This window comes from Nyctibius grandis, chromosome 5 (assembly GCF_013368605.1).
Source record: "Nyctibius grandis isolate bNycGra1 chromosome 5, bNycGra1.pri, whole genome shotgun sequence".
Taxonomy (NCBI): Eukaryota; Metazoa; Chordata; class Aves; order Nyctibiiformes; family Nyctibiidae; genus Nyctibius; species Nyctibius grandis.
Genome location: NC_090662.1, coordinates 5,501,633 through 5,514,256, shown reverse-complemented (window position 1 = coordinate 5,514,256; position 12,624 = coordinate 5,501,633). Strand labels below are relative to the sequence as shown.

At 42.7% G+C, this 12,624-nt stretch overlaps 1 protein-coding gene across 2 annotated transcripts in view; it reads right to left on the bottom strand.

The window, feature by feature from the left end:
• Window positions 1–12,624, bottom strand: part of TAF3 (TATA-box binding protein associated factor 3) — a 124,987-nt gene that overhangs the window by 23,847 nt on the left and 88,516 nt on the right. Inside the window, exons 1-3 of one of the 2 annotated variants that reach the window (XM_068402197.1) lie at window positions 12,059–12,156; window positions 5,978–7,794; window positions 293–375 (exon numbers count right to left, since the gene is read on the bottom strand). In XM_068402197.1, coding sequence (XP_068258298.1) covers window positions 293–375; window positions 5,978–7,744 — 1,850 coding nt within the window. In that variant the 5' untranslated portion in view covers window positions 7,745–7,794; window positions 12,059–12,156. Of the gene's footprint in view, window positions 1–292; window positions 376–5,977; window positions 7,795–12,058; window positions 12,157–12,624 lie in introns of those variants that run through there. The other variant, XM_068402196.1, reaches the window with a different exon arrangement.

Genomic DNA, 12,624 nt, shown 5'->3' with positions numbered 1-12,624 from the left:
ATGGAGTCTTGTAATCCATGCCCTAGAAAGGCACAGAGGAGGAAACACAGAAGGATGGATGGAATATGATGGGTCCCACTTGGAGAGCAGAAGAAAAAGGGCAAAATGTCCAAAAAGTTTCTATCGGTTCTGCTTGATTTTCCATTAGAACGGTCAAAAGATGTCATAGCTGTATGAATATCATTTGCCACTAATTTTTAAGTGTTTCCCACTGAAAATAAGAGCTACCACAAGTGACAGAGGATGAACTGTAGTAAGCATACACCTTGCAGATGGATTTATTTGTACTTACATCTTGTCTTGGCCTGCACCCACTCGTAATGTCAGCCGAGGAATAACCGGTGACGGAGCCGGAACGACTGGTTCCACTTTTATCTGTACAAGGGAACACAATCATCAATCAAATACTGCAAGTAGATTCCCAAAATATATTAATTACATGAAAGTACTGATGGAGTTAACCAAACAGAGTATATTGGCTTAATGAGACAGCCCTGTGACAGGCTGATCGCTGCTCTCTCAGGCTTCGTGCTGTTGCATGGACAGTCAGAGTTTGTTGGGAGCTCCCAGCCACAGCAAATCACAAATATGAACTGTAGACTAAAAAGTCAACTTGAAATTTCGTTGCATTTGTACCTGCTCATACACTTTGTTAACAACTCTTCCAGATTTAGTATTTTTCTAGAGACACAAAAAACTCCAGTACGTTTCTAAACAATGACATGAAATGCTTTGACCTTAGTACTCAAACTTGATAGGTGCCCACTGGTGTTTGCATTTTTTTCTGAGAGTTAAATTAAATTTTTTCCCAGGTTCATCACATGAATGTACTGTGACCCTCTTGAATCAAAATTAGACACAGAGGAAGTAAATAAACCCCAAGCACCAACACTGAATGTTTTATAAAAGTGCTTATCCACATAGGTATAACAGAACCACTGCTTTTTAATGCAATTAGGCTGAGGTTTCTAATGGCTATTTTTCAAATGGCCTGGTTTCCAACCTCAGTATCTGGTGGAGTTTAGACTTGAATATGTCCTTAGACTCTTCGAACCAGTATCTGCCAAAATTTTGAGCATGTGTGTCATCTTATTTAATAAAATAACCACTTAGCCGAATCTGGTGTAGGAATTTAAAGAGGCAAAAATAGTGTGTGTACACTAAATGGGAACCCAAGCAACTCCCAGTGGGTGAAATCTGTTTTAAAAAGCTTTCATAAAGAAAAGGAGGGCAAGCAATCAATTCAAAGCACAGAAAGCAGTGCAGGAAACAGCAGGCCAGAGTGGGAGGACTCAATTAGGACTTACACTAAGGAATGGTAATGACAAAGTCCCGTGCCACGCACCTTGCCCAAAGAATCGGAGCTGCTCATCAGGAGGTGTCTGCTCCAGAGCGAGAAGGGCTACAGCCTGAGCAGTGTTTCCCTTTTGACACAGTTAACCATGCTTTTCAATAAAGCTCTCCATGGATATGTACTGGCCTACTTCACAGGTCTCTCTCTCGTCTTTTGTTCATATAGCACCATTTTTTTTTGTTATGTCATTTCCCTGGAGTGTTGCAAGAGGTTTTTTTCTCTGGAGCTCCTAATGCCTGGAACAATTTCGCTGCCACTTTCCACAGGTAAGTCTCTTAACTGCTTTCCCAGGACCTTAACCTATAGCATCATCCACTGAATAGAGACATGGAATTGAACCCTGGCTACAGGCGGCTCAGGTACATGCCTTAGATTATCTTACCTCTTTTCCTGCATGTTTTTCCTCCTTCTGTAGCGCCTATTCCAAATACAAAATCTCCTAGGACAAGCACTGCTACTTAGCTTCCAGCACACAGCACAGAAAGATACCCATGTCATCCATCCTTTGTATTAAGGTCTTTTGTATTATTATTTGTATACCACCAAGATGTTGTAAAAAATGGTTGTGTGGGCTCTTGTAGCAGAAGAAAAGCACATAAACCACTTCTTTATGCTCAGATACCAACATTGCAGTCTTCTGTGAGAGGAAAACTGGGCTCCACGACAGTCCTAAATCTTACCTGTTGATCATAGAATCACAGAATGGTTTGGGTTGGAAGGGACCTTAAAGATCATCTAGTTCCAACCACCCTGCCACAGGCAGGGGCACCTTCCACTAGACCAGGTTGATCAAAGCCTCATTCAATCTGGCCTTGAACACTGCCAGGGAGGGGGCAGCCACAGCTTCTCTGGGCAACCTGGGCCAGTGTCTCACAACCCTCACAGTCAAGAATTTCTTCCTAAGATCTAATCTAAATCTACCCTCTTTCAGTTTACAATCATTCCCCCTCGTCCTATCACTACTTGCCCTTGTAAAAAGTCCCTCTCCAGCTTTCCTGTAGCCCCTTCAGGTACTGGAAGGCTGCTAGAAGGTCTGCCTGGAGCCTTCTCTTCTCCAGGCTGAACAGACCCAACTCTCTCAAGCTGTCTTCATAGGAGAGGTGCTCCAGCTCTCTCATCATCTTCGTGGCCTCCTCTGGACTCACTCCAACAGCTCCATGTCCTTCTTATGTTGGGGGGCCCAGAGCTGAACACAGTACTCCAAGTGGGGTCTCACGAGAGCGGAGCAGAGGGGCAGAATTACCTCCCTCGATCTGCTGGCCACACTGCTGGTGATGCAGCCCAGGATACGGTTGGCTTTCTGGGCTGCAAGCACGCATTGCTGGCTCATGTTGAGCTTCTGGTCAACCATCACCCCCAAGTCCTCCTCAGGGCTGCTCTCAATCCATTCTCTGCCCAGCCTGTATTTGTGCTTGGGATTGCCCCGACCCACATGCAGGACCTTGCACTTGGCCTTGTTGAACTTCATGCGGTTTGCACAGACCCAGCTCTCAATCCTGTCTAGGTCCCTCTGGATGGTCCCTCAAGGTCCCTATGGATGGTCCCTCAAGGTAAAGGTCCCTCTTGATACAAGAGAAGAGGAAGCATCTTTGTACAACATGCATTTGTGTGTAGCGTTTGCATGACTGGAGCAGAAGAAAGATTAAGGAGTATTCACAGTTGTATCCTGGATATCCTGGTTGTCCTCTACGTTGACGATAGGATTTTGATTCACGAGTAAGGGCAGTTTACGTTGGGGCAGCTCTGGCAAGCCCTGCCCCGACGCAAGGATGGCTCCACTTCTCATGAAGCAGTTCCTCAACTACTTTAGTTTACAGCTCAGTGTATTAAGGTTAGCTGAAACTGGGTCAGCAGCTGCCTCGTGAGCTGCTCAGTCACTCCTACAGCACGCCCACTAATCTCCACCTCATAAGTGGGGTGTAAGTGCTTCAACTGTCTGCTTTTAAGTTGGTACCGCATGCAAGGCAGCACCCCAGCTCCCTGTCTCCTTTGCTGGCTCCAAGGGCAGCACCCCAACGCTTACTGCGGAGCACAGAGCACTGGTTGCCGTTCTGCATCTTCCAGCACTCGGGGAAAAATTACAGGGAAAACTTGATAAAAAGCTTCAATTCCCCAACAGGATGGGATGCACACTTAGGTAATAACTGTAACAACACTCAGAAATGAAACATTATCGTTGAGTCACTCTTTTGTTTAAGTATAGCAATGTTAGAAATAGAAATCTGATATTTTCTACTGGCCATCAAGAGCTGAAACTGCAGGTAGCCCAGGAACTCATCTTTCAGGTTGCGCTTACGCCTCTGAAGCGGATGCACCGTGGAAGCCAAGCACCCGAGCAGTAACTCGATCTTACAGCACAACTGCTGGCTAAATAAGTCATTGTGTGATCGAAAAGCTAAATTAAGGAAACATGTACTTTTAGGGGTTAAAACGAAAGAGCAGCATTCTGGAGTAATACTGGGAATTGGGGCCAGCAGAAGAGCATTTACAGTGGATTACTAAGCTTCCCAAATCACCAAAGAGGTAAAGTCCAGCAATATAAGACTCCTTTGTAGCTAACTAAAAATACATTGTCAGTGGATTTGTCCAGTTTTATGTATAAGCAATACTTCTTTCACCTGAACTAATACTAGTAGTCATATAAGCCCCTTATTGCCATGTGCTGCATTTTTTTTGCTAATCTTCAAGGATTTAGCTTCTTTGCCACATACCTCAGGGCACCAACTGATAAAGCTCTAACTCTCCATTTTTCCAGGACACCAGCAGTGCGGCCTTGCAAAAAATGAAAATCGCTCAAGAGATTTAAAGGGGAAATTTATTTTTAAAATCCTGACTTGCAGCAAAGAGGTGGATTTAAAAAAAGCTTATCTATCAAGAATCAGTTTAAATTTTAATTCTATCTGGGGACTCTTTCATGCATTCTAGCTTTAAAGTTTATCTTTTGACAGGGACTTTTTGCCAAGGTAATGGGCAGCTTTGTCAATTTAATTTGTCCAGGTTTTTATTACTGTTGAACTCCTTTTCCTAATATATATATGTTCAGTCTATACTGAAGCTTTACAGTTTGTATTTATGTATCTCTCTTATTGCTCTAAAGCAGACTAGAGATAGAGATTTGCAGAAGGAATGCAAAATTGAATGTATGAAAACCAAGCAACTCATCGTCTCTGTTTTATATACACACGTATTTACCTTAAAAAGAAATCTCTGCAGAAATTTTCAATGAAATACTGGTAAAACATCTCAGGCATGATGGGCAAACAGACAAAATGGGGAACCCGTGAAAGTGTTGCTGCAGTCTAAATCCAGACGTTAAATTAACATGGACAATTGGACCACCACCCTGTTGATCACTGACTCACCCACAGCAGACAAATGTTAGTTCTCCAGATCACCCAGATTCTGCACTGAACAACCATTTGTCAACTTAAAAAATATGTCAAGTTTTGAAATCAGCAGTTTGTTTCAAGTCCCGCAGGTAGCACAACAGGGTGCAGTGGCAAAAAAGGAAAGTGAGGAATGTCCCAAATCTGAGGTTGTACGAACTGAGTATTACACTCAAAGCAGGATGTAAAGAGCATCTTGGTAAAACCAGAACTTATATAGTGCTTCCTAGTGCTAAGGATAGAGATTTAGGAAATCCTGTATCCAAGGTTATCACATATGAAGACAATCTCTTTCCTTTCTTCTTTTTTCTTCTTTTTTTCTAATATCAACAATTCAATGCGTATTATAAGGTGAAGTGACAAAAAATCAGAGAAAACCCTGAATTAGGGGAGCCGTTTCTAATGGGATTTCAAATCTGATAACATGCAAATATGCTAGTTTCATTTCTTAAATATTAAATATATTCTTAAGATTAGGTGATATTGGAAAGAAGAAATTATCTTAGGCTGATGTAAATCAGTATGAGTTACAGGAGTGGAAGGAGCTTAACCCACTTGAAAACTAGCTCTCCCCTTCTCTGTCTCAAGCATAAGACTCAAAATGAAAGGTGACACTTGAACATTTAGACCATAATTTGAAAACAATTTTCTTACTTCAAACAAATTGGAGCAACAAGAGGGTGATCTTCCTAAGAGAGAAGGATTCAGCAGCTCTTCTGAACAACTGAGATAACTGGTGAACTTATTTATCTGAAGGCAGTCTGCTCCTTATTTCTGTCCACCTGGTAATTTACAGGCTTCTACAAGCTTTGAAACAGCAGACTTTGAGAAATGTAATTAAAAGTTTATATTAAAGGTATATGGTTGCTGGCCCTACTAGTGGAAATCTACAACAAAATTTGTGCATGGCAACACTACACACATCCTTTGTGTGTGTGCTGTTGTTGAGTCTGAGCCCCAGCTTTTCAAAGAGAAAAGTGAGTTCAGGAAAACCAGGAGGACAATCTCACATTTCAAATTCACAGAACTGAACTTCCATTGTTTTGTCTTCCAAAGATGTGAGACAATCCCTGAAGCTCTTGGGGGATGCCGTCCTTGGAGCTGTTATTTTTTAAAAATACCAAACCTGTAATCACACACCTCCTCAAAGCTCTTAAACAACGTTCAGCAGCAAATACAGGAATCCATGTGCATTTTTCAAGCAAGTATGCCATCTCAACTCATCTAAACAGCTTACCTTTTCATGTTTGTGTTTCTCCTTTTCTTTCTCTTTCTTTTCTCTTTCTTTCCTCTCCTTTTCCTTCTCCTTCTTTTCCTTTTCTTTGTCCTTCTCCCTTTCTTTCTTTTTCTTCTTCTCTTTTTTGTCTTTCTTCTTCTCTTTTGGTTTCTCTTTGTCCTCAAACAGTTTTTCAGGAAGCATTGGAGACAAGGAAGGTAACATGCTGGGAAGCCTCATGGCAGTTGGTGTGCTGAACATGGGCAAAGACATTTCTTTGGGAGGTAACACAAGAGGTGCTGATGGAGCCTTTATCTTATCTTCCTTACCCTTATCTTTAAGTTTCTCTTTGTCTTTCTTATCCTTGTCTTTTTTGCTTTTCTCCTTCTCTTTCTTTTTATCTTTATGTTTCTCTCTCTCTTTTTTGGTATTGCCATCTTTCAACTTTACTTTTGTGTCAGCATCCTCAAAGTCCTTTAGTTTGAATTTATAGGGATCAAGATCATCATCTTTGAGTAGTTCCTTCCACTGAAATTTTGCTTCCTTATTTCCTTCTTTGTCTTTATCCTTTTCCTTGTTCTTTTCCTTCTCCTTGTTTTTCTCTTTGTTTTTCTCTTTATCTTTTTCCTTTTGTTTTTCTTTCTTCTTCATTTTTGTCTTCAGCTCCTTTTTCAATTTCTTTTTCACCTCTACCGATGAAGCCATCTTGGTTTTCTCCTCATAGACTTTGAGAAGAGGTTCTGGAGTTGGCGGTGAAGCAGAAGGAGAGGAGAAATAAGTGAAGTTGGCAGGTGGATTAGAAGGTGTCCCCATATTTGCCTTTCGAATGACCTCATCAATTGAGTCATCCATTGTCCATGAAATGTCTGAACTTGAAGTCCCACCTGAGGGAGGTATTGGAGTTGCTCCTGCCTTATTTGCATTATTGGCAGAAACGGAAGGTTTAGGAGTTGTAGTCTCTGAAATAGAAAGTCTTTTAGGACTGGTAAAGATTTCCCCTTCTGATTCAGAACCAGAGGAAAACTCAAAGGGATCCGGTTCTCGTTCTGCACATGCACGAGCAATCACAGCATCAATTGAATCATCAATGGTCTTGTCCATTACTGGTACTTTCCTAGTCTGGTTTTCAACATTTGGCTTGGTGGCAGGCTCAGCTGGCATCTGTCCTTGTTTTACTTGAATGTTTTCCTTTCCTATCTTGTCACTTAATGCAGCCAGAGGGGTTCTACTTGGTGTTTCAGGCTTGACAGGTGGTTGGGGAACATGAGCAGGAACCTTTGGACTTTTAGGACTTTTTGGGCTCTTGGCGCGACCTGGTGACTTTTTTTCTTTGGATCCAGATTTTGGTGAACGTATGGGACTTCCAGTTACCACTGGCGAGGGCGTAGTTTTAGGTGATTTTGTCTTCTGTCCTGGAGAACTTGTTTTGGACTTCGTTTTGGGTACAAATGGCTTTGCCTCTAACGTTTTGGGGGTTGGCACTTGCGATTTTGCAATGGGAGCCAACATTGGTGGTTCTGGTGAAGGAGGGACTAAGTCTGTACTGTCCTGAACATGAACTGGAGAAAGCATTGGTGGTACTTTTTGAGTATTTATTGAGCTAAGAGGCTCACGTGGTTCCAAAGCTCCGTCCAAGGTGTCCCCTTTGGAAACTGATAGTTTTGGCCGTTTCACAGATAGAAATTCCTCAGCATCGGGACTTTCTAACGGTCTCTTGCTCAAGTAGTTCTCATCATTAATTGCCTCATCCTCTTCCATATCTTCCTCTTCTTCCAGTGGCACCTGCATGGCCTCTGCAGATGTACCTCCATCGGTAGGCACCTGTTCCTCTTCCTCTTCTGTAACAAAGAGTATTTTAAAAAAGCATTAGGATAATTAAAATGAGTTTTACAGAAAGAAGCAAGCATCAGAGCAAATGTTCACACGCATCTCAGCTCGTAAGAGATAACCGGCCACCTAACAGCTTCTTACTGGTCTACTTGGACAGAAAGTGTAGCATCTCCTCTGTCTCGCATCAGCCACCATCACAACTGCCAGGTGCCCTCATCGCAGTGTGACATCAAACCCATGAGCAAAGGATATGAGGGTGGAACTCACCAATGGCGGTAGACTTTGCCGAGCAGGTCCAAAGTGTCAGTTCTACCTAAAAGTGTCCTGATTATTTCTTACTGCAGTTGCTGGGATTACAATAACATGAACTTGCTTCATTCATTTTAAATGAAGGGAAAGAGGAAGCATTTTTTGCTGTAACAAAGTGGACTGCAAAGCGTACATCAAAGTAAAATTCATTGGAATTAGAGGCCTTGCTTATATATCGCGCAATTTTGACTGCAGATTAACTACTAGGAAAATGTCTTCCTAAACTTGGTTTGCCTGAAGCAGCACAGTCTGAAGGTTAAATCAGAGGACTAAGCCCCATTCAACCTGCCAGGTTCTGTCTCTGATACCATCTTAAGAGCTTGCTGCACACGGATGTGATCTGTTATGGGAACACTCCAGCATTGCGTGTGTGTGTACTGGTTTGGATCACGAGCACGCCTTTGAAATGCATCTCCCCATCATCCCCGCTTACTCTTGTTTTGTTTGCATCATGGAGCAATCCTGGAGTGCATATGCTGGCCTCCTGCTATAGTGAAACCAAAATGAAAGATGTGTTGCCAGAAGAATACACCTAACACACTCCAGTTGTAACTGGGCATTCGGGCTATGAGACCAAAAAACCAGTTTTTGAAAATAAAATACAAGCCTGAAACATGCACAGTGTGGACATCAGGCACCAACTGTTTCAACTCACCGTGGACATCACCTGTGTGATTGCTCTGTTTTTTGTTTAGTAGCAATTACTTTTCTTTTTCCCCCTACGTATACGACCATCTTCAGTCCTACACGTGTGACATGATGGTGCAAAGAAAGGATAAAATTCACTTGAGATCTCTCAGCAAATCCACGGCACGTTTGAGAAGAAGGGAACCTCTGATCTCCCCAACCACAGCCAAGCACTTTATCCTCTTGGATACACTTCCTCACTTCCAAAATGGAATTATCCAAGCAGGAAAAAGGATTCTTAGTCTGGAATAAGAACGTCCACACCAGCGCTAACCTGACACACTTATATTTGCTGTAATTACCTCACTACACCTATGCCAGTTAACATTCCTGCACAGACAACCTCATTTCACTTTACCCCATGTCTCTGTTTATCCACCTGCAAAAACGCACGACATTTTGTCTCGCAGGGTTTCTGTGGAAAGATATCAAGTGCCCTAAGATTTTCAGATGAAATATGTAGTAAAAAACATTTATTATGACAGCAGCTAAACCCCAACTTCTTAATGAGCAGGTGGTTTTAAAGAAGCAAACACCGAGAACCTTGTAACGTTACGCTAACATGATTTAAAGCTTTGTGAGGCAGCATCTTTCTGAAATATCTCTTTTCAAGGCATTTATTTTCAGGTTTTCTGTGCTGGTGTTTCTCTACTGTAATGTGTCAATGCTCTGATTTAGGAGAGTTGAGTCAAGAGCCCTGGGCTGCAGCACAAATCTTGCCAGCATCACAAATTAAGTAAAATGAGCTAGCAACTCCGGCTTTTGCCAGGGCCCAGAGGATTTACAGCAGCCAGCCCAGAGAGGAGACTTTGCCTGAGGATAAAGTCTCAGCCTTCCGTGAAAAACAGAAATGTTAAGGAGTTAGGTTTTGCCTGGCTGGGCACTGACATTAAATTTTTTAAACTGCAAAGTTAGAGTATAACTGAGAAATCACTGTGGACTGAGCCTGCACCTGCTATGGGGGGAAAAAATCTGCTTCCAGATCATGGAAATCATTTCAATCTCTGTTTAAGCTGTTGCAGAAATCAGCTGCCTTCATCTGCTCAAAACTGTTTTGGGGATGAAGAATTAGCATTCATCAGATGTCATACAGCACTGGTGGCTACCGAGCAATTCCCTCCCAACCCCATTCAACCTAGTTCACCACGGAGAGTTTGCTTTCATTAAAAATTTTAAAGAGTGATAAAATTTAAAACAAACACCATACTTTAAAATCGGGATTTAGAGAAGTCTTCTGCCTCAGCTACAAGACGAAAAGTGCAGCCAAATTCAAACGTTGGGAAAGACAGGGTTTGATCATGCAGACTAGAGAGAGCAACGTAAACCATTTTAACATAAAAACCACGGAGATAAAAAGAGTTAATGAAGTGGAAGAGAAACTACTGCAATGAACAGTTAAAAAATTACATTTACTAGAAAAATCAGAACAGTTATTTGCTAAAGATTTCTGCCCGGTGACCACTTAAACAGCCACCCCGTTATACCATGTCTCACGGAAGCGCACTGCAATATTTCACATTTTTGTAACTCCTTCTCATCCCAAGGTGCTTCTCATGTTTTACCTACTCAGGATTGCAGAAAACCAGTAGCTGCTGGATCAGAGGTGAAAAAACAATTTCAGAGGAGGTTTGGAGAAGAGGGAGCGGAGTTTTGTACAACAAAAAAAAGAGCAATGCTTATTTTTTTTTTTTTTAAGAAGGCCAAGTAAAGTTTGCACCAGGCCCACGAAGTTTCTGTGATCTTGTGTGGAGATGCCAGGGAAGGGCAGAAAAGGTTAAAGTGCAGTTTGTAGAGGTGAGACTAGAAATCGGGGTGTCTTGGCTCCAACTTTCACGCACATTCCTGCAAGCCACAAAGACGACTTAGTAAGGAAGCAGAAGCATTACCAGCCCTTTTATACGGACTTGGATTCCCCAAAACATCTGGAAAAAATTGCCTGGGTCAGTCCTGAACAATCCAGGGACTAAGGAAGTTCATGAGCACTTAACTACTGACACACATTCACCACTTTTCAGCCATGCTCAGATGACAATCTGGAATCCTATCGTGGTCAAATGAAACCCAAATTTCTCTTGGAACAAGGCCACGGTCTGATCCTCAGCGAGGACTGGTTTTCTGCCAGGCAGCAGCTTTCAAACCTGAGCCACCGCAGCTGTGACCATGGTAGAAAACAATAAAGTACTTTTTTTTGTGGGGGATTTAATTAGAGAAAGTGAAATCTCTGTCTTACATTCAAGAACTACAGGCTTTTTTTTTCCTCCAGAAGGATTCACACAGGAGCAGGAACCAAATATGTGAAAACATCAGCTTTTAAGTGTAACCTGCTTGACTTGGCGACGAGCATTTCAAACCAGGCAGCCACTCTTTCCCCTTTCTCCATCTCATTCGCTACCCGGCACTTCTCGACGCGCGATCCTTTGTGCACAGGATTGCTTTTTAACTCTCTTTACTGCCATCTCTCCCTATCTCTGGCCGCCTTATTAATGATCCGACTCTTGAGTTAGCATCTACAGGTCAAATGGATATCACCTCGGCCATCTGCCCTAATAACTCTCTCCTGTAATGAAAGGAGACTAGAGCTGTTTGGGAGGTTTCTCAAGATAACAGATACTTTATTTTTTTTTTTGGTTGTTGTTAGAGAAGTCAGTGCTGGATCAATATTAATGCTCACATTACTAAAGCTATACACAGCAATTGTTTATTACGTCAGTCAGCCCCATGTGCAGAGCCCAGGTTCAGACGATGCACAGGTTACAGGAGGGATGAGTTCAGCAGCCCCGAAGGCGAATTTGTCCAATGCTGAACTACAACAAGCTGACAGCTGTGAGCACGCAGCTTCTGAGAAAACTGTTTGTTAAGACAGCATTTCTTCCTGGAGCATATTAGGACATGTAACATCCTCTTTGCCTGCGTAACGAGGCAAGCTCTTCACTTTCATGAAAGGATGATTTTGAAGTTAAGGGAGGAAGGAATCCACTCCCCTCACAGAATCACAGAATGGTTAAGGGTTGGAAGGGACCTCTGGAGATCATCTAGTCCAACCCCCTGCCAAAGCAGGTTCACCTAAAGCATGTTGCACAGCGTTGCGTCCAGGCGGGTTTTGAATATCTCCAGAGAAGGAGACTCCCCACCCTCCCTGGACAGCCTGTTCCAGTGCTCTGCCACCCTCCAAGTAAAGAAGTTCCTCCTCATATTCAGATGGAACTTCCCATGTTTCAGCTTCTGCCCATTGCCCCTTGTCCTGTCACTGTGCACCACTGAGAAGAGTCTGCTCACCTCTTGACACGGGTCTGCAGCATGATCTCGGGCAGGTCACACTACGTACTGTAGTCTTCCCATCTCACAAGAGATGATAACTTCATCTCACAGAGGCGTTGCAAAAGCTGAACATGATAAATACGCAGCTCCTCGGGATCTCTGGACAGAAAGCATTAGAATCCCAAATGCAAGCCGTGGGGATCTGTCACCACTTCAAATGCTGGAAAATTTCTTAAGCTGAATAGTTGAGGCAAAAACCAAAAACTCCTGCACCTTTGTAACGAAAAACCACTAAAGCAGCACAAAATTTCTTTCTTTGTACATCATGTTCCTGTAGCATAGCACAGGGACTCCAAACCCAAAGGCTTATTGAATTTACCTTCTTAGTTTGGCCACGGCTTGGTTTCAGGACAGCAATAATCAACACTTCAGTAATGAACTTCCAAGTTCACGATGACTGGGGTACTATTCGTCCCTAAAACTGACACAGGGGTACAAAGGAACAGAAATTCCATCTTTATTGCAGAAAAAGAAGTGCAATCACCTGTACGCTATCGTGCTCTCCTGGCTGCCTCATTAGGGGA